At 43.6% G+C, this 22,714-nt stretch overlaps 1 protein-coding gene across 2 annotated transcripts; it reads right to left on the bottom strand.

Annotated features, from left to right (window-relative positions):
• Positions 1-10,574: 10,574 nt before the first annotated feature.
• Positions 10,575-22,299, bottom strand: LOC115117756 (carcinoembryonic antigen-related cell adhesion molecule 1-like). Of its 2 annotated transcripts, none has more exons than XM_065018941.1 (9): positions 22,154-22,299; positions 17,191-17,478; positions 16,807-17,061; positions 16,264-16,533; positions 16,036-16,116; positions 15,376-15,402; positions 11,895-11,945; positions 11,726-11,758; positions 10,575-11,609 (listed from the first exon to the last, which is right to left on the bottom strand). In XM_065018941.1, exons 1-9 carry the CDS (start codon positions 22,218-22,220, stop codon positions 11,512-11,514), a joined length of 1,170 nt encoding a protein of 389 aa, XP_064875013.1. In that variant the 5' UTR covers positions 22,221-22,299; the 3' UTR covers positions 10,575-11,511. The 2 variants fall into 2 exon arrangements, with proteins under 2 accessions (XP_064875013.1, XP_064875014.1); XM_065018942.1 differs by having other exon boundaries at positions 11,895-11,942.
• Between the last annotated feature and the right edge of the window lie 415 nt (positions 22,300-22,714).

Below are 22,714 nucleotides of genomic sequence, written 5' to 3'. Positions count from 1 at the left end.
GACAGTTGTTTAGTTCCTCTCAGGAGTCATGCTGCCCAGCAGTAATAAGATGATGAAATAACAATTTATAATAAACACTCTCAAATGTAAAACTTCTGGAGCTGAGCAAAGATCAAGGAAAATGAAAAACAGCTGTGCTTAATAACAAATGAATGAGAACATTTCACTTTGTGCATTATAATGAGTTACTGAGTTACTTCATTGTCTTTCAGTTGTAAAATTATCACTTTCTGTAGACTATGCCTGGTGTGCCCATTCACTGCTGACAAGCCTGATGGTAATGCGTGGCTGAGTGGTTAAGGGCGATGGACTAAATCATTAGTATCTTCCTGCGCAGGTTCGAATCCTGCCGACCGCGAAATTGAATTTTCTTGACCCCTCCGGAGGTTGGAGGATTTAGTCGTGTTTCTTACATACCAATCATATCCTCTCGAATCTCCACAAGTACATAGGGATTAGTTGTCCATTTGGGACAGGATCCCACCTCACACCTTACACCTGGTTTATCCATCTTTCCAAGCTCTATGAGCCACAGTAGCATAGGTTACAGGTTTGTAGTCAAGCCACAGATTTCAGGTGAGATCCATGATACACTTTCAACAATACAACAACACGATTCTCATGAATAACCATTAAGCCATTTCCCATTTTCACATGCGGAAACCTGTTGTCCTCTTACCCTGACGGATAGCTCCAGACACTTTTTTGGTCCTAGCACGAGAGCATTTTTAAATTCATGTCCAAATGGCCATATTCTGAAGACACTCTTAAAGTCTGGGCAGGGTAATCGAACTGGCCAGCATCTAAGGCTTCTAGCTTTGCACGGGTCACAGGTGAGCTGCCTTGTTAAACCCTCAAAATAAATAATAACACGATTGCGTTGAAAATACCCATTAAGCCATTTGTTAAGATTTCAGCCATGTGGACCTCGCATGTCAACTCTTACCCTGATGATTGCTGGATATTTTACAGACACTTTTCGGTCTTGTCACAATGTTATCATTTATATCAGAATGGCCATATTCTGAGGCCAGTTTAGCGTTCATTCAATGACGATTTACACGATTGCGTTGAAAATACTGAACAGGGCTCCGGGCAGCCGAGCGGAAATGGAGGAAAACTCGCCTCCCTGCGGACCTGACATCCTTTCACTCCCTCCTCTCTACATTTTCCTCTTCTCTCTCTGCTGCTAAAGCCACATTCTACCACTCTAAATTCCAAGCATCTGCCTCTAACCCTAGGAAGCTCTTTGCAACCTTCTCCTCCCTCCTGAATCCTCCTCCCCCTCCCCCCCCCTCCTCCCTCTCTGCAGATGACTTCGTCAACCATTTTGAAAAGAAGGTCGACGACATCCGATCCTCGTTTGCTAAGTCAAACGACACCGCTGGTTCTGCTCACACTGCCCTACCCTGTGCTCTGACCTCTTTCTCCCCTCTCTCTCCAGATGAAATCTCGCGTCTTGTGACGACCGGCCGCCCTACAACCTGCCCGCTTGACCCTATCCCCTCCTCTCTTCTCCAGACCATTTCCGGAGACCTCCTCCCTTACCTCACCTCGCTCATCAACTCATCCCTGACCGCTGGCTACGTCCCTTCCGTCTTCAAGAGAGCGAGAGTTGCACCCCTTCTGAAAAAACCTACACTCGATCCCTCCGATGTCAACAACTACAGACCAGTATCCCTTCTTTCTTTTCTCTCCAAAACTCTTGAACGTGCCGTCCTTGGCCAGCTCTCCCGCTATCTCTCTCAGAATGACCTTCTTGATCCAAATCAGTCAGGTTTCAAGACTAGTCATTCAACTGAGACTGCTCTTCTCTGTATCACGGAGGCGCTCCGCACTGCTAAAGCTAACTCTCTCTCCTCTGCTCTCATCCTTCTAGACCTATCGGCTGCCTTCGATACTGTGAACCATCAGATCCTCCCTCTCCACCCTCTCCGAGTTGGGCATCTCCGGCGCGGCCCACGCTTGGATTGCGTCCTACCTGACAGGTCGCTCCTACCAGGTGGCGTGGCGAGAATCCGTCTCCACACCACGTGCTCTCACCACTGGTGTCCCCCAGGGCTCTGTTCTAGGCCCTCTCCTATTCTCGCTATACACCAAGTCACTTGGCTCTGTCATAACCTCACATGGTCTCTCCTATCATTGCTATGCAGACGACACACAATTAATCTTCTCCTTTCCCCCTTCTGATGACCAGGTGGCGAATCGCATCTCTGCATGTCTGGCAGACATATCCGTGTGGATGACGGATCACCACCTCAAGCTGAACCTCGGCAAGACGGAGCTGCTCTTCCTCCCGGGGAAGGACTGCCCGTTCCATGATCTCGCCATCACGGTTGACAACTCCATTGTGTCCTCCTCCCAGAGCGCTAAGAACCTTGGCGTGATCCTGGACAACACCCTGTCGTTCTCAACTAACATCAAGGCGGTGGCCCGTTCCTGTAGGTTCATGCTCTACAACATCCGCAGAGTACGACCCTGCCTCACACAGGAAGCGGCGCAGGTCCTAATCCAGGCACTTGTCATCTCCCGTCTGGATTACTGCAACTCGCTGTTGGCTGGGCTCCCTGCCTGTGCCATTAAACCCCTACAACTCATCCAGAACGCCGCAGCCCGTCTGGTGTTCAACCTTCCCAAGTTCTCTCACGTCACCCCGCTCCTCCGCTCCCTCCACTGGCTTCCAGTTGAAGCTCGCATCCGCTACAAGACCATGGTGCTTGCCTACGGAGCTGTGAGGGGAACGGCACCTCAGTACCTCCAGGCTCTGATCAGGCCCTACATCCAAACAAGGGCACTGCGTTCATCCACCTCTGGCCTGCTCGCCTCCCTACCACTGAGGAAGTACAGTTCCCGCTCAGCCCAGTCAAAACTGTTCGCTGCTCTGGCCCCCCAATGGTGGAACAAACTCCCTCACGACGCCAGGACAGCGGAGTCAATCACCACCTTCCGGAGACACCTGAAACCCCACCTCTTTAAGGAATACCTAGGATAGGATAAAGTAATCCCTCTCACCCCCCCTCCCCCTGAAAAGATTTAGATGCACTACTGTTCCACTGGAGGTCATAAGGTGAATGCACCAATTTGTAAGTCGCTCTGGATAAGAGCGTCTGCTAAATGACTTAAATGTAAATGTAAATGTAAAATACCCATTAAGCCATTTGTTAAGATTTCAGCCATGTGGACCTGTTGTCACTCTTACCCTGATGATTGCTGATACTTACAGACACTTTTTCGGTCTTATCTGGTAATTTTATCATTTATATCAGAATGGCCATATTCTGAGAGCCAGTTTGCGTTCATTCAATGACGATTTACTACTCTTTCCGTTGAAGGCCATATTGAGTTAAATCAATGACTGGAGTTTTTCATTGATAAAAACAAATGACTATTGAAAGTGCCAAAGTCGGTATGCATAAATTTACTGGTCTCTGTGGTAGATTTCAAGAGAGGCCTGTGCCTATTTCTACTTTACCCCATACTCTTTAACCCGATACCCAGAGTGGTGCTGCTGGTCAGGATGGCCGGGGCGGTCTAGAAGGCGCTGCGTTCAGGTGTGAGTCTGCCACGGATGGCGTGGGTTCAATCCCACTTCTGACAGTTGTTTCAGTGCCTCTCAGGAGTCATGCTGCTTAGCAGTGATAATGAGATGATGAAATAACAGTTTATAATAAACACTCTACCAAATGTAAACCTTCTGGTCAGAGCTGAGCAAAGATCAAGGAGGAAATAAGAAAACAGCCACTTAACAATAACAAATGAATGAGAGGGAGACATTTCACTTTGTTGCATTATAATGAGTTACTGAGTTAACTTCGTTGTCTTTCAGTTGTAAAATTATCACTTTCTGTAGACTATGCCTGGTGGCCCATTCACTGCTGACAGGCCTGTTATTAGGTGGCCAGTGGTTAAGCGTGGACTAGAAATCCCATTAGTATCTTCCTGCGCAGGTTCGAATCACTGCCGACGAGTGAATTTTTCTTGACCCTCGGGAGTTGAGGATTTACGTGAGTGTTTCTTATACCAATCATATCCTCTCAGATCTCCACAAGTACATAGGGATTAGTTGTCCATTTGGGACAGGATCCCACCTCACCTTTACACACCTGGTTATCCATCTTTCTAGCTCTATAGGCCACAGTAGCATAGGTTACAGGTTTGTAGTCAAGCCACGAATTTCAGGTGAGATCCCATGATACACTCAGCAATACAACAACACGATTCTCATGAATAACCATTAAACCATGCTAAGATTTCCCCCATTTTCACGTAACGGAAACCTGTTGTACTCTTACTAGCGGATATCCAGACACTTTTTGAATTACTATCTGAAGCATTTTTAAATTCGTAAGTAACATATTCACCAAGACCTCTTAAAGTCTGCAGGGTAATCCAGACAGCACATCTAAAGTCAAACCACAGGTCACAGTTGAGCTGCTAACGTTGATATCAAAATAAATAATAACACGTTCGCGTTGAAAATACCATTAAGCCATTTGTTAAGATTTCAGCTATGTGGACTGTTTGTCACTCTTACCCTGATGATTGCTGATATTTACAGACACTTTTTCGGTCGTGTCTGAGAAATGTTATCATTTATCTATCAGATTGGCCCTTATTCTGAGAAGCCAGTTTAGCGTTCAGTCGACGATTTACGACGTTGCGGATGAAAATACCCATTAAGCCATTTGTTAAAGATTTCAGCCATGTGGACCTGTTGTCACTCTTTTTACGGTGATGATTGCCGATGCCGACAGACCCTTTCCCGGTAGTCTTGTCTGAGAAATTTTATCGTTTATATCCCAGAATGGCCATATCGAGGCCAGTTTAGCGTTCATTAGTGACGATTTACTACTCTTTTCCGTTGAAGGCCATATTGAGGTTAAATCAGCAGCTGGAGTTTTTCATTGATAAAAACAAATGACTATTGAAAGTGCAAGTGGTGTCTGGTGCGTAAATTTACTGGTCTCTGTGGTGATTTTGAGAGGCTGTGCCTATTTCTACTTTACCCCATACTCTTTAACCGATGCAGGTATTGTGTAGTCAGGATGACGGCGGTCTAAGAGCTGCGTTCAGAGTCGTAGTCTCCCATGGGCGTGGGTTAAATCCATGACAGTTGTTTGATGCCTCTGGAGTCATGCTGTAGCAGTAATAATAAGTTGATGAAATAACAATTTATAGTAAAACACTCTCAATGTAAACCTTCTGTAGCTGAGCAAAGATCAAGGAAAATAAGAAAGCAGCTGTACTTAATAACAAATGAATGAGAGACTTATTTCACTTTGTACTTATAATGAGTTACCAAGTTCGCCATTTGTCTTTCAGTTATAAAATTATCACTTTCTGTAGACCTGCCTGTTCCCATTCCTGCTGACAGGCCTGTTATTAGTGGCGATTAGTTAGTGATGGACTAGAAATCCATTAGGATCTTCCTCCGGGTTGAATCCTGCCGACAACAAAGTGAATTTTCTTGACCCCTCAGGAAGTTGAGGTTTAGTTGTGTTTCTTATACCAATCATATCCTCTCAGATCTCCACAAGTACAGGGTTAGTTGTCCATTTTGGGAGGATCCCCCTCACACCTTTACACACCTGGTTATCCATCCTTCTAGCTCTATAACACAGTAGCACAGGTTGAGTTTGTAGATCAAACACAGATTTCAGGTGAGATCATGATACCTCAGCAATACAACAACACGATTCTCATGAATATCCATTCTGCCATTTTAGATTTCCCATTTTGACATGTGGAAACCACTATTTGTCCCTGTACCCACAATGAGGGATAGCTCCAGACACTTTTTGGGTCCCTCTGAGGCATTTTAAATTCATGTCAAAATGGCCATATTCTGAAGACACTCTTAAAGTCACCAAAGTGTGTCAGACTATGTACATCTAAAGTCATTGGTCAAGTCAAACCCTAAAAATAAATAATAACACCGATTAGTCCATTAAGCCAGTTGATTTCCCCCATGTGGACCTTGTCAAAGCCCCTCATGATTGCTGATATTAACTTTTAAGGTCTTATCTGCCAAATTTTGGATCATGATGACATCAGAATCGGTCTTATCACAGAATTTATCATTTATATATCAGAATGGCCAATTATGAGACCATTTAGCGTTCATTCGAAGAGCGATTTACTCTTTCCGTTGAAGGCCATATTGAGGTTAAATCAATGACTGGTTTTTCATTGATAAAAACAAATTACTATTGAAAGTGCAAGTCGATGTCGTGCATAAATTTACTGGTTTCTGTGGTGATTTTAAAGGCTGTGCCTATTTCTACTTTTACCCCATACTCTTTTAACCCGATACCAGGTAATGTGCCATAGTCAGGATGGAGCGGTCTACAAGAGCTGCGTTAGTCGCAGTCTCCCGTAGGCGTGGTTTCAAATCCCACTTCTGACAATTGTTTAGTTCTCTCAGGAGTCATGCAGCTTGGTAATAATAAGTTGATGAAATAACAATTTATAATAAACTCTCCAAATAGTACAAGCCTTCTGGAGCTGGGCAAAAGATCAAAATAAAAACAGCTGTACTTAATAACAAATGAATAGAGGGAACATTTCATTTTATTGCATTATAATGAGTTAATGAGTTACTTCATTGTCTTTCAGTTAATAAAATTATCACTTTCTTTAAGACTATGCCTGGTGGCCCATTCCACTGCTGACAAGCCTATTTGTCGTGGCCGAGTGGTTAAGCGATGGACTAGAAATCATTAGGATCTTCCTGCGCAGGTTCGAATCCTGCCGACAACGAAATTGAATTTTCTTGACCCCTCCGGAGGGTTGAAGTTTAGTTGTGTTTCTTATACCAATCATTTCCTTTCAGATCTCCTCAAGTATAGGGATTAGTTGTCCATTTGGGACAGGATCCCTCACACCTTACACACCTGGTTATCCATCCTTCTAGCTCTATAGAGCCACAGTAGCATAGGTTACAGGTTTGTAGTCAAAGCCCAGATTTCAGGTGAGAGATCCCATGATACCTCAGCACAATACAACAACACGATTCTCATGAATAACCATTAGCCATTTCCCCCATTTTCATGTGGAAACCTCTGTTGTCACTCTTACCCTGACGGATAGCTCCAGACACTTTTTTGGTCCTAGCTGAGAGGCATTTTAAATTCATGTCAAATGGCCATATTCTGAAGACTTACTCTCTTAAAGTCTGGGCAGGGTTGTCGAGACTGGCCAGCATCTAAGGCTTCTAGCTTTGCACAGGTCACAGGTGAGCTGCCTTGTTACTCAGTCCCGTGATCAGAACAATCTTGAAGTGTTCAACAACCACACCCGCTTGACCCTATTCCCTCCTCTCTTCTCCAGACCATTTCCGGAGACCTTCTCTTACCTCACCTCGCTCATCAACTCATCCCTGACCGCTGGCTACATCCCTTCTGTCTTCAAGAGAGCGAGAGTTGCACCCCTTCTGAAAAAACCTTCACTCGATCCCTCCGATGTCAACTACAGACCAGTATCCCTTCTTTCTTTTCTCTCAAAACTCTTGAACGTGCCGTCCTTGGCCAGCTCTCCCGCTATCTCTCTCAGAATGACCTTCTTGATCCAAATCAGTCAGGTTTCAAGACTAGTCATTCAACTGAGACTGCTCTTCTCTGTATCCACGGAGGCCCTCCGCACTGCTAAAGCTAACTCTCTCCTCTGCTCTCATCCTTCTAGACCTATCGGCTGCCTTCGATACTGTGAACCATCAGATCCTCCTTTCCACCCTCTCCGAGTTGGGCATCTCCCCGGCGCGGCCCACGCTTAGATTGCGTCCTACCTGACAGGTCGCTCCTACCAGGTGGCGTGGCGAGAATCTGTCTCCTCACCACGCGCTCTCACCACTGGCGTCCCCCAGGGCTCTGTTCTAGGCCCTCTCCTATTCTCGCTATACACCAAGTCACTTGGCTCTGTCATAACCTCACATGGTCTCTCCTATCATTGCTATGCAGACGACACACAATTAATCTTCTCCTTTCCCCCTTCTGATGACCAGGTGGCGAATCGCATCTCTGCATGTCTGGCAGACATATCAGTGTGGATGACGGATCACCACCTCAAGCTGAACCTCGGCAAGACGGAGCTGCTCTTCCTCTCGGGGAAGGACTGCCCGTTCCATGATCTCGCCATCACGGTTGACAACTCCATTGTGTCCTCCTCCCAGAGCGCTAAGAACCTTGGCGTGATCCTAGACAACACCCTGTCATTCTCAACTAACATCAAGGCGGTGGCCCGTTCTTGTAGGTTCATGCTCTACAACATCCGCAGAGTACGACCCTGCCTCACACAGGAAGCAGCGCAGGTCCTAATCCAGGCACTTGTCATCTCCCGTCTGGATTACTGCAACTCGCTGTTGGCTGGGCTCCCTGCCTGTGCCATTAAGCCCTACAACTCATCCAGAACGCCGCAGCCCGTCTGGTGTTCAACCTTCCCAAGTTCTCTCGTCACCCCGCTCCTCCGCTCTCTCCACTGGCTTCCAGTTGAAGCTCGCATCCGCTACAAGACCATGGTGCTTGCCTACGGAGCTGTGAGGGAACGGCACCTCAGTACCTCCAGGCTCTGATCAGGCCCTACACCCAAACAAGGGCACTGCGTTCATCCACCTCTGGCCTGCTCGCCTCCCTACCACTGAGGAAGTACAGTTCCCGCGCAGCCCAGTCAAAACTGTTCGCTGCTCTGGCCCCCCAATGGTGGAACAAACTCCCTCACGACGCCAGGACAGCGGAGTCAATCACCACCTTCCGGAGACACCTGAAACCCCACCTCTTTCAGGAATAGCTAGGATAGGATAAAGTAATCCTTCTCACCCCCTTAAAAGATTTAGATGCACTATTGTAAAGTGGCTGTTCCACTGGATGTCTTAAGGTGAACGCACCAATTTGTATGTCGCTCTGGATAAGAGCGTCTGCTAAATGACTTAAATGTAAATGTAAGTGTGGATTCCGATTGGTCAGACCAGCGTTGAATAGTCCTTAGCATGGGTACTTCCTGTTTGAGATCTGCCTATAGGAAGGAGGAGCAAAATAGAGTCGTGGTCAAATTTGCCGAAAGGAGGGTGGGGAGGGTGTGAAGGCCTCCCGGAAGTTGGAGTAACAGTGGTTGAGTGTCTTAGCAGCGCAAGTACTACAGTCAATGTGTTGGTAGAATTTCAGCATTCTTTTCCTCAAATTTGCTTTGTTAAAATCCCATTTAGATAAAAAACAAAATACTGCAAAGTTCCCTAAGAGCTGGAAGCGAAGCAGCCCTCCGCCATCTTTAGCCTATGACCAAGGTAAAATAACCTAGCTAGCGACTTCAAATCAATAAAATATCTATCAAAGGCTAAACATAGGTTTGACAAAGTAATTGTGATTAATTTTACTCATCAATTCAGATGAGTCTATACCATTCTGTGCAGTTGTTTGAGGCCTCCCTGTGCCATATGCTAGGTGGTGCATCTAACCTCCTGCCTGGAGCAGTAGTTGTTTATTTCAACACAAACATTGCCTGCTACAGTGTTGTACATAGAATATGTTTTTATTTTCTAAGATAAAATACTTATTACATACATTAATACATCACACACACACACACACACACAATACAGTATACACAGCACAAACATATTACAATGAATATAAAATAGGGGGATGTACAACTGCACAAAATTATATTTGCATGCAGGTTAAAAGCACTGTGTTGTGGTACAACATTATGTCAATATAATCATACAAACGATAGATTTTTTCCAAAAGATTGATTGACACAAATTGTCATGGAAGAATCACGTATTACATTTTGATTGCCTAAGTTGATTGTTAACTATGTGGGAGTATGAAAAGCACGCAGAGCAACAACAAAAAACGAAAACCTTAGCCTTGTTAAAATCCCCAGCAACAATGAATGCAGCCTCAGGATATGTGGTTTCCAGTTTGCAAAGAGTCAAATAAAGTTAGTTCAGAGCATACCATGTAACTTGATAAAAAGGTAAGCGCGCAAACCATCACGATCAGCATATGTAGCACCTACACCAGAGCAGTATCCAACCACCTCCCCCTGCAAGCACCTTTACTTCCCACCCTGTTCCCCTAATTTCCCCAACACTTGCCCCCCCCATCAACCCACATTTAACAGGCATGCACAAACAGGAGAGAAAAAAAAGGAAAAATAATAAACACATTGTCTGGCCGATGCCAAAAAAGCACAGCGCAACCTCGAACAAGAGGTAAAACAAAAATAAAATCCCAACTATACGTTCACCTCTCACTATCCTAGAACTTCTACTAACATATGAACTGAGGATGCTCCTGCGAATTAAGTGTTCGGTTAGCATCTAAAAACCTAAACAGAATAAGTTGCAACTTAAACATATTGCGCATTTAAGCGTCATCCTGGGTCAATCCCAGAGATAAGCAAGATATAGCCTCAAGATTATATTGCTAAGCACTGCCGGTCAAAAAATAAACCATCTGCAACCGACATAGTCAGCCGTACCTTTACATACTGTGGGTCAGAGATCGGAACAAGGATTTGTTAAATTAAACGTTCCCCCATTAAAAATAAATGTTTAATAAAAAAAAATAAATGTTGCAGGAGCCTCTCACGCACAGCTGTTCACTCCAACATGCTAGCTCCGCCCCCTCAAGGTCATTTGTAAAGTGACTATGCATGGATAATAAACAGCGAGTAGCAGCAGTGTAAAAACAAAGGCGGGGGCAATGTAAATAGTCTGGGTGGCCATTTGATTAATTGTTCAGCAGTCTTATGGTTTGGTGGTAGAAGCTGTTAGGGAGCCTTTTGGTCCTAGACTTGGCACTCCGATACCGCTTGACGTGTGGTAACAGACGGAACAGTCTGTGACTTGGGCGACTGGAGTCTGACAATTTTTTGGGCCTTCCTCTGTCACGGCCGAGTATATAGGTCCTGGATGGCAGAAAGCTTGGTCTCAGTGATGTACTGGGCCGTACGCACTATCCTCTGTAGCGCCTTACGATCGGATGCCAAGCAGTTACCATACCAGGCGGTGATGCAACCGGTCTTGCTCTCATTGAGGAAGAGGTTGTTATCCTGGCACCACACTGCCAGGTCTCTGACCTCCTCCCTATAGGCTGTCTCATCATTGTCTGTGATCAGGCCTACTACTGTTGTGTCGTCAGCAAACTTAATGATGGTGTTGGAGTCATGCATGGCCACGCAGTCATGGGTGAACAGGGAGTACAGGAGGGGACTAAGTACGCATCCCTGAGGGGCCCCAGTGTTGAGGATCAGCGTGGCAGATGTGTTGTTGCCTACTCTTACCACCTGGGGGGGCGGCCCATCAGGAAGTCCAGTTGCAGAGGGAGGTGTTTAGTCCCAGCGTCCTTAACTTAGTGATAAGCTTTGTGGGCACTATTGTGTTGAACGCTGAGCTGCAGCCAATGGTCTGTGACCATTGACGTTTAAGCATTTAAGAATGAGTCAGTTACAGGAATCAAATCATCAAGACAAATATGGTTGGAGTTCACTGTAACTGCCAGGTAAACTATCCGCTTAAGTTTCATACACGCCTCCATTCTCCTGCCCCTTTCCAGGCTTGTCTGCGTCCTCTTCCCCTGCTTTGTGGTTGACCGTCAGCGGAACCATAATCTCTGCAGAATCACACACAGAAGGAAGACATCAACTACAGCCTCTCTCCTACTGCATCAACTGCTATTTAAGAATTTACCTCTGCTTTATACAGTCTTAAATTAACTGGATTACTTGCCTCGTTCTGTCTGGACTCTTTCACTGCCTTTAGCTGAGGAGAAGAGAGAAAAGTTGAGCTTAGCATTCTCATACACAGATCACATTAGTATTTGTTGTGTTCACTTCTGGATGACAATGAAAAGGAGGCTCAGTGGCAGAATTCCAGGTGAATGCCACTGTCTTCTTACCCTCAGGCTTTGACTCATATTTAGGATGGTTGGATCTGCTGGCTGCAGCTGCTGATGAGAACAGAAGGACAAACTTTCTCTAATCAGATCATTTTGAAATAAACACTCCTATACTTCAAAGCATTCAGATGTACAACTGACTAGATATCCCCACTTTCCCAATACATAGTGTATTATATTTCACTTTTAAGAATCTGTCAATTACAGCAGTGTTTCCCCTAGAATTGGTCATTCAACATTGGTTTACAGCAAACAGAGTAGAAGAGGTTCCTTGAATTTAGGATGTACAGTTGAAATCGGAGGTTTACATACACTTATGTTGGAAGCATTAAAACTAATTTTTCAACCACTCCACAAAGTTCTTGGTAACAAACTATAGTTTAGGCAAGTCGGTTAGGACATCTACTTTGTTTATGACAAAGTCGTTTTTCCAACAATTGTTAACAGACAGATTATTTCACTGTATCACAATTCCAGTGGATCAGAAGTTTACATACACTGAGTTGACTGTGCCTTTAAAGAGCTTGGAAAATTCCAGAAAATTATGTCATGGCTTTAGAAGCTTCTGATAGGCTAAATGACATTATTTGAGTCAATTGGAGGTGTACCTGTGGATGTATTTCAAGGCCTACCTTCAAACTCAGTGCCTCTTTGCTTGACATCATGGGAAAATCAAAATAAATCAGCTAAGACCTCAGAAGAAATATTGTAGACCTCCCCAAGTCTGGTTCATCCTTGGGAGCAATTTCCAAACGCCTGAAGGTAACACTTTTATCTGTACAAACAATAGTACGCAAGTCTCCTAGAGATGAACGTACTTTGGTGTGAAAAGTGCAAAGCAATCCCAGAACAACATCAAAGGACCTTGTGAAGATCCTGGAGGAAACAGGTGCAAACGTATCTATATCCACAGTAAAACAAGTCCTATATCGACATAACCTGAAAGGCCGCTCAGCAAGGAAGAAGCCACCGCTCCAAAACCTCCATTAAAAAAGCCAGACTACGGTTTGCAACTGCACATGGGGACAAAGATCGTACCTTTTGGAGAAACATCCTCTGGTCTGATGAAACAAAAATAGAACTGTTTGGCCATAATGACCATTGTTATGTTTGGAGGAAAAAGGGGGAGGCTTGCAAGCCGAAGAAAGGGGGTGGCAGCATCATGTTGTGGGGGTGATTTGCTGCAGGAGGGACTGGTGCACTTCACAAAATAGATGGCATCGTGAGGTAGGAAAATTATGTGGATATATTGAAGCAACATCAAGAAATCAGTAAGGAAGTTAAAGCTTGGTCGCAAATGGGTCTTCCAAATGGACAATGACCCGAAGCACACTTCCAGAGTTGTGGTAAAATGGCATAAGGACAACAAAGTCAAGGTATTAGAGTGGCCATCACAAAGCCCTGACCCCTATCCTATAGAAAATTTGTGGGCAGAACTGAAAAAGCGAGTGCGAGCAAGGAGGCCAACAAACCTGACTCAGTTACACCAGCTCTGTCAAGAGGAATGGGCCAACAACTTATTGTGGGAAGCTTGTGAAAGGCTACCCGAAACGTTTGACCCAAGTTAAACAATTTAAAGGCAATGCTACCAAATACTAATTGAGTGTATGTAAACTTCTGACCCACTGGGAATGTGATGAAAGAAATAATAGCGGAAATAGATCACTCTACTATTATTCTGACATTTCACATTCTTAATATAAAGTCGACCGATTATGATTTTTCAACGCCAATACCGATTACTGGAGGACCATAAAAGCCGATACCGATTAAATCGGCTGTTTTTATTTATTTATTTGTAATAATGACAATTACAACAATACTGAATGAACACTTAATTTAACTTAATATAATACATCAATAAAATTTTGCCTCAAGTAAATAATGAAACATGTTCAATTTGGTTTAAATAATGCAAAAACAAAGTGTTGGAGAAGAAAGTAAAAGTGCAATATGTTCCATGTAAAATATGTGCCAAGTAAGAAAGCTAACGTTTCAGTTCCTTGCTCAGAACATGAGAACATATGAAAGCTGGTGGTTCCTTTTAACATGAGTCTTCAATATTCCCAGGTAAGAAGTTTTAGGTTGTAATTATTATAGGAATTATAGGACTATTTCCCTCTATAGCATTTGTATTTCATTAACCTTTGACTATTGGATGTTCTTATAGGCACTTTAGTATGGCCAGTGTAACAGTATAGCTTCCGTCCCTCTCCTCGCTCCTCCCTGGGCTCGAACCAGCAACACAATGACAATTAGCGCGCGCTAACTAGCTAGCCATTTCACTTCGGTTACACAAGCCTCATCTCGGGAGTTGATAGGCTTGAAGTCATAAACAGCACAATGCTTGACGCACAACGAAGAGCTGCTGGCAAAACACACGAAAGTGCTGTTTAAATTCATGTTTATGCGCCTGCTTCTGCCTACCACCGCTCAGTCAGATACTTGTATGCTCAGTCAGATTATATGCAACGCAGGACACGCTAGATAATATCTAGTAATATCATCAACCATGTGTAGTTAACTAGTGATTATGATTGATTGTTTTTTATAAGGTAAGTTTAATGCTAGCTAGCAACTTACCTTGGTTTACTGCATTCGCGTAACTCCTTGTGGAGTGCAACAAGAGAGAGGCAGGTCGTTATTGCGTTGGACTAGTTAAGGTTGCAAGACTCTCGGGATCCCCCAAGCTGACAAGGTGAAAATCTGTCGTTCTGCCCCTGAACAAGGCAGTTAACCCACTGTTCCTAGGCCGTCATTGAAAATAAGAATGTTCTTAACTGACTTGCCTAGTTAAATAAAGTTTAAATAAATGTTTTAAAAAAAATATATATATATTTTTTTAATCGGCGCCCAAAAATACAGATTTCCGATTGTTATGAAAACTTGAAATCGGCCCTAATTTATCGGCCATTCCGATTAATCGGTCGACCTCTAATCCTAACTGACCTAAGACAGGGAATTTTTAATAGGATTAAATGTCAGGAATTGTGAAAAACTGAGTTTAAATGTATTTGGCTAAGGTGTATGTAAACTTCCGATTTCAACTGTATTTTCCCTTTAAATTTGCATAAGGTTATGAGATTACTACTGTGCACTCACTATCTGTACTTTACTATTTATATATATTTGACAACTTTTACTTCACTATATTCCTAAAGAAAATAATGTACTTTTTACTCCATACATTTTCCATGACACCTACAAGTACTTGTTACAATTAGAATGCTCAGCCATGACAGCAATATGGTCCAATCCACACACCTATCAATATAATGCATTGTCATTCCTACTGCCTCTGATCTGGCAGACTCACTAAACACAAATACTGCATTTGTAAATGATGCCTGAGTGTTGCAGTGTGCATACATTAATACATTATTAAGACCATTTCAATTCAATTAAATGCACATTGTCTAACATTTTGGTAAAGCAGTGAGTATGAAGAGTTGGGCCAGAAAGAGCCAGAGAATCATCCTACCTTTAATTTTCTTCCACAGCAACCAAACTGGGGAGTGAAAATACAAATATTTGACAACTTCTTAAAGTACAAGTCTGTATTAACCATTCTATCAGCTATTGAGTATGACTTCACTGACAATTACACGCTTAAGCTGCAAGAACAGATATTTTCAGACAGCACCAATAAACAACCTGCATACAGTACATGCACACCTGCATACAGTACCTGCACACCTGCATACAGTACCTGCACACCTGCATACAGTACCTGCACTCCTGCATACAGTACCTGCACTCCTGCATACAGTACCTGCACTCCTGCATACAGTACCTGCATACAGTACCTGCATACAGTACCTGCATACAGTACCTGCACACCTGCATACAGTACCTGCACACCTGCATACAGTACCTGCACACCTGCATACAGTACCTGCACACCTGCATACAGTACCTGCACACCTGCATACAGTACCTGCACACCTACATACAGTACCTGCACACCTGCATACAGTACCTGCACACCTGCATACAGTACCTGCACACCTGAACACTACTGTAAATATAGGTAGAACAGGTATCCCCTTCAGGGGGTATAGCTCATCACTGTTGTTGCTGCTGTTATGTCAATCTGTGCTTCACAACTATGTACATGTTACTATAGATGTGCTGTTCTTACCTGTTATGACGGCAACAAGCGCTACAATGGTAATGGTAACGACAACGACAACAACAACCCCACCACCAATTTCAGAAGGCTCTGAAATGAAAAATACATTTTGTATTGATACTTTGACAGGAGTTTCAGGTATTCAACATAGGACATTTTGAATGCTGCACTACAACACTAGCAGTGTCACTAACATATCAATAGATAAGATTAACACACTTATGAGTGTCCACTCACCTGGACCAAACACCTCTTCAACTGGATCACTGACTTCCTCTTCTCCAGCAGAGTTCTTCAGCTTGCAGATGTACTTGTAACTGTTGGTTGATTTGCCAGTGTCGCTCTTAGAGACAATCAGCTGTTTTCCTATGACCTCCCACGCCCCCTCCCCCACTTTCCAGCTGTAGGTGACTCGTTCAGCACCAGTGGTGTCGCCTTCACAGGTTAGAATGCAGGAGGTTTTGTTGGAGTTGCAGGTATAAGTGATTGTGGGTTTGGGAACTGCCTCTGTAAATTCAGGAACGAAAGAGAAAGACAAAGCAGGAAAAAAAGGCACTGCATAATCTGCTATTTAATATAGAGGCACACAGACACACAGACAGAAACACTTACTGATAACATAATATATATGTCCGCTCAAGCACTTTGCTGTTGAACTCCACATAATAAACCCCAATGTCTGTTTTCAACATAGTGTAGCATTGAAAATGTCCTACAACACTAGCAGTGTTACTAACAGATCAATACATAAGACTGTAGCACACTTGAGGGTCCACTCACCTGGACCAAACACCTCACTAACTTCCCCACTAACAGAGTTCTTCATCTTACAGATGTACTTGTAACTGTTGGTTGATTTGCCAGTGTCGCTCTTATTGACATTAATCTGTTTGTCTAAGTCCTGCCATGCCCCCTCTCCCACTTTCCAGCTGTAGGTGACTGGTTCAGCATCAGTGGTGTCGCCCTCACAGGTCAGATTGCAGGAGATTTTGTCTGGGTTACAGGAAGAAGTGATGGTGGGTTTGGGGACTGCCTCTGTAAATAGAGGAAAGAAACAGGAATCATTTGGGAAAATGCTTGTGAGGCACTGCAATACATAACCTGCTGTTTCTCCATGACCACGCACACACACAGATGTATGCACAAACGCACAGAACCACTTACTGAAAACAGATAATGTATATGTCTGGTCAAGCAGTTTGCTGTTGAACTCCACAGAATAAACTCCACTGTCTGTTTTCTTCAATCCACTGATTCTCAGCTCTCCAGTAGTCTGGTCCAGGGTTGTACGCTCTTTGAAGGCACCATAGATGTCCAGACCACCAAAATCCTTGTCCCACTCTGCCACCTTGTTCTTCCCATGCTTCCATAGGACGCTTGTGATGGGGTCAGGTACTGTGGACTTGTCCGGCGTCAACACGAGCTCACCTCCCACTTCATGATAAAGATCATCTAGGAAAGCAGACATTTCATACATGTATCAGAGTATCAATGTATCCAGGGTAACACATTATGGTGAGGGTATAAATATGTAGTCCTAACCCTATTGGCATTGAAAGAGACATTAATATCAACCTTTACTGTTTATATCTAGAATTCTGCTTGCTGGGTGTATCTGGTCTATGTAGTCTGACCATTTTACCAGTATTTTCCCCGCACTAACACCACTGGAGTAGAAATTGATCTAGACTACGCAACAGATGAAAATCTTTGGGTACACGCTGCCTCGGAGGCTGTCCACTATTATGCAATGGGTGGGTTCGATCCTGAATGCTGATTGGCTAAAAGCACATTCCAGATGGTGTCTACTGCACAAGTTATCATCGGCTAAATCTATGATGTTAAAATGCCTATTTACTCTGTTCCATCTGACTGCGCAATCCACTGTCTCCTCATCCCAGGCAGGGAAGATATACACTTGATCCCCACTATAAAAAGCATCTAGACATTATCTCAGATTTGTATAAACCTTACTGTCCGTCTCTCTGACATTTGCAACATTGTTTCAATATTCAAATTTGATCTCCAAGGAAGCGGCGCAGGTCCTAATCCAGGCACTTGTCATCTCCCGTCTGGATTACTGCAACTCGCTGTTGGCTGGGCTCCCTGCCTGTGCCATTAAACCCCTACAACTCATCCAGAACGCCGCAGCCCGTCTGGTGTTCAACCTTCCCAAGTTCTCTCACGTCACCCCGCTCCTCCGCTCTCCACTGGCTTCCAGTTGAAGCTTGCATCCGCTACAAGACCATGGTGCTTGCCTACGGAGCTGTGAGGGGAACGGCACCTCAGTACCTCCAGGCTCTGATCAGGCCCTACACCCAAACAAGGGCACTGCGTTCATCCACCTCTGGCCTGCTCGCCTCCCTACCACTGAGGAAGTACAGTTCCCGCTCAGCCCAGTCAAAACTGTTCGCTGCTCTGGCCCCCCAATGGTGGAACAAACTCCCTCACGACGCCAGGACAGCGGAGTCAATCACCACCTTCCGGAGACACCTGAAACCCCACCTCTTTAAGGAATACCTAGGATAGGATAAAGTAATCCTTCTCACCCACCCCCCCCTTAACCTCTTGCCTCTAGTTGGGACGCTTGCGTCCCAACTAGAGCTCTGGAAATGCAAATGTGCTACGCTAAATGCTAATAGTATTAGTTAAAACTCAAAAGTTCATTAAAATACACATGCAGGGTATCAAATTAAAGCTACACTCGTTGTGAATCCAGGCAACAAGTCAGATTTTTAAAATGCTTTTCGGCGACAGCATGAGAAGCTATCATCTGATAGCATGCACCAATACACTACAACAGAAAAGCACAGCAGGGGACGTAAACAAAATAATTAGCATTTCGGCGTTACACAAACCGCACAATAAAATAGAAAACAGTCATTACCTTTCACCATCTTCTTTGTTGGCACTCCTAGATGTCCCATAAACACTATTGGGTCTTTATTTCGATTAAATCGGGCCATATAAAGCCAAGATATCGTTATATGTAGACTGTGTGATAAACGAAAAAAACAGCGATTTCACAACGTAACGTCATTTTTAAAATTCAAAAAGTAGACGATAAACTTTCACAAAACACTTGAAATACGTTTGTAATGCTACTTTAGGTATTAGTAAACGTTAATAAGCGATAAAAATCATCCGTGGCGATGTAAATATCATTAGCTGTCATCTTGGAAAAAATTTCAGGAGAGAGCTCTTCCGGAATGATCTGGGCGGAGACCGGAGGTAAGTCGTGCCCCTCTTTCGGTTCAACCAAGAATCAAAGAGGATTCAATTCACAAGACTCTAGACAACATGGGGATGCTGTGGGAGTTGAATGCTCGGTCTTATCTAATTCGGCTCACTGTTAACAATTGCTTGAAGTGGCGCAAGGATATTTATTTCCATTTTCTGTGATCAGGTTTTCCTGCGCTTTCCGATGTAACGCACGTTATGTAATAGCCACAGTCGTGATTTAACCAGTTTTAAAAACGTCCGAGGGTTTCCTATCCACACATTCTAACCATATGAACGTACTATATTCCTGGCATGAGTAGCAGGGCGCTGAAATGTTGCGCGATTTTTAACAAAATGTTCAAAAAAGTAGAGGGTAGGAGCAACAGGTTAAAAGATTTAGATGCACTATTGTAAAGTGGCTGCTCCACTGGATGTCATAAGGTGAATGCACCAATTTGTAAGTCGCTCTGGATAAGAGCGTCTGCTAAATGACTTAAATGTAATGTAAATGTAAATGTACCATAGTAATGAACGTTTAGGGGTCGGGACGAGAGAGAGAGGCAGGCAGTGTTTCTCAGACAGTCAAAATCATGAATCAGCTGGCATCATTTTTATGAAAATATATACAAAGAAATGTCAATTTAAAAAAGGTATAACGAAATTAAGTGCGGCTAGTTTGCAGTTTTCCAGCTTCAGTTTGAAGTTATTGTGTTAGCTGTGTTGTTGGCTAGCTCTTTTGAACAACAGTGTCCTAACAAGAGTGCACATTTTCTATGCCAGGCAAAATTGTGCATCATTACATCATTGCTATGGATATATCCAAATAAATGTCACTAGAAAACAGCTTAAACAAATGCAGCTACTTTTTTTTCTGTCTGCACTGTTTGACGTGACTAAGTTACAGTGGGGCTAAAAGTATTTAGTCAGCCACCAATTGTGCAAGTTCTCCCACTTAACAAGATGAGAGAGGCCTGTAATTTTCATCATAGGTACAGTTCAACTATGACAGACAAAATTAGAAAAAAAATGCAGAAACTCACATTGTAGGATTTTTAATGAATTTATTTGCAAATTATGGTGGAAAATAAGAATTTGGTCACCTACAAACAAGCAAGATTTCTGGCTCTCACAGACCTGTAACTTCTTCTTTAAGATGCTCCTCTGTCCTCCACTCATTACCTGTATTAATGGCACCTGTTTGAACTTGTTATCAGTATAAAAGACACCTGTCCACAACCTCAAATAGTCACACTCCAAACTCCACTATGGCCAAGACCAAAGAGCTGTCAAAGGACACCAGAAACAAAATTGTAGACCTGCACCAGGCTGGGAAGACTGAATCTACAATAGGTAAGCAGCTTGGTTTGAAGAAATCAACTGTGGGAGCAATTATTAGGAAATGGAAGACATACAAGACCACTGATAATCTCCCTCGATCTGGGGCTCCACGCAAGATCTCACCCCGTGGGGTCAAAATGATCACAAGAACGGTGAGCAAAAATACCAGAACCACACGGGGGGACCTAGTGAATGACCTGCAGAGAGCTGGGACCAAAATAACAAAGCCTACAATCAGTAACACACTACGCCGCCAGGGACTCAAATCCTGCAGTGCCAGACGTGTCCCCCTGCTTAAGCCAGTACATGTCCCGTCTGAAGTTTGCTAGAGAGCATTTGGATGATCCAGAAGAAGATTGGGAGAATGTCATATGGTCAGATGAAACCAAAATATAACTTTTTGGTAAAAACTCAACTCGTCGTGTTTGGAGGACAAAGAATGCTGAGTTGCATCCAAAGAACACCATACCTACTGTGAAGCATGGGGGTGGAAAGATCATGCTTTGGGGCTGTTTTTCTGCAAAGGGACCAGGATGACTGATCCGTGTAAAGGAAAGAATGAATGGGGCCATGTATCGTGAGATTTTGAGTGGAAACCTCCTTCCATCAGCAAGGGGATTGAAGATGAAACGTGGCTGGGTCTTTCAGCATGACAATGATCCCAAACACACCGCCCGGGCAACGAAGGAGTGGCTTCGTAAGAAGCATTTCAAGGTCCTGGAGTGGCCTAGCCAGTCTCCAGATCTCAACCCCATAGAAAATCTTTGGAGGGAGTTGAAAGTCCGTGTTGCCCAGCAACAGCCCCAAAACATCACTGCTCTAGAGGAGATCTGCATGGAGGAATGGGCCAAAATACCAGCAACAGTGTGTGAAAACCTTGTGAAGACTTACAGAAAACATTTGACCTCTGTTATATACCCTTTGTTGGCAATGACAAAGTATTGAGAAAAACTTTTTTTATTGACCAAATACTTATTTTCCACCATAATTTGCAAATAAATTCATTAAAAATCCTACAATGTGATTTTCTGGATTTGTTTTCCTCATTTTGTCTGTCATAGTTGAAGTGTACCTATGACGAAAATTACAGGCCTCTCTCATCTTTTTAAGTTGGAGAACTTGCACAATTGGTGGCTGACTAAATACTTTTTTGCCCCACTGTATATGCTTTTAAGAGTGCTATTTGAGGACCCCTTGTATTAAATGCTTTTATGGCAACAAGTTATTGAGAAATGATTTACAGTATACACACATCCATGCACACCCCGCCCCTTCTGTATGCTTGCGCCTTGGCTAAATTCATCTGTGAATAGCTAAACGGAATAAGAGTGCGGTACTCATACAAACCCCCGTGCTTTTTTTCATTGAATTGATTCCCGACTCCGGCGGCTGCGCTTGTTCGTTAAGTTGCAACGCATATTGTGTTCATAAGGCACATTGATACATATCCTATACCTATTGTACATGACAATCAAACATTATGTGATAATGTTGTAGGCTAGGCTATTACAATAAGCACACTAGATATAGCACACAAATATTAGGTAGGCCGGTCGGTTCAACTTACCTCCGGAAACCACCTTTTGCGCCAGACAAAAGCAGAAGCACAATCCAATGAACGTTAGTTTGGGCATATTTGCTAGTTAGTTTGTTTACATATGAAATAAAAATAAGTTCAAATGAGATGTGCTAAAAAAACTGTGCGAGCCGGCTCATAAGTCTTCTTCTTCGCTGAGATTTAATAACGGTTGGCATCCCAAAAAAACACGCTGCATTACCGCCACCTACTAGACTGGGGTATAACGCCCTTATACTTTGCTAAAATGAATAAATAACAAAATACCTTACCATCTAACACTAAAAAAAAACTCACAAAAATAACAAAGAAATACCACACTCAACTATTTAAATATATTTAGTCCTACTTCAGGCCAACAGCCTGAAAGGATAGGACACTAGCACTTAACACACCCTGTAACTCTTCTGATGTAAAGTCTCGCAGACCCAAATGCCTCTCTGCAGCTGCCACCACGACCTCTATTTTCTGCGACTTACGTTCCATTCCTGCAGTACAAATGATAATCATTACTATAAATGCCCAAAATCCAATCCTACATACAGAACCAAG

The sequence above is a fragment of the Oncorhynchus nerka genome, linkage group LG5 (assembly GCF_034236695.1).
Source record: "Oncorhynchus nerka isolate Pitt River linkage group LG5, Oner_Uvic_2.0, whole genome shotgun sequence".
Lineage (NCBI taxonomy): Eukaryota > Metazoa > Chordata > Actinopteri > Salmoniformes > Salmonidae > Oncorhynchus > Oncorhynchus nerka.
This window is presented reverse-complemented; position numbering and strand designations above follow the sequence as displayed.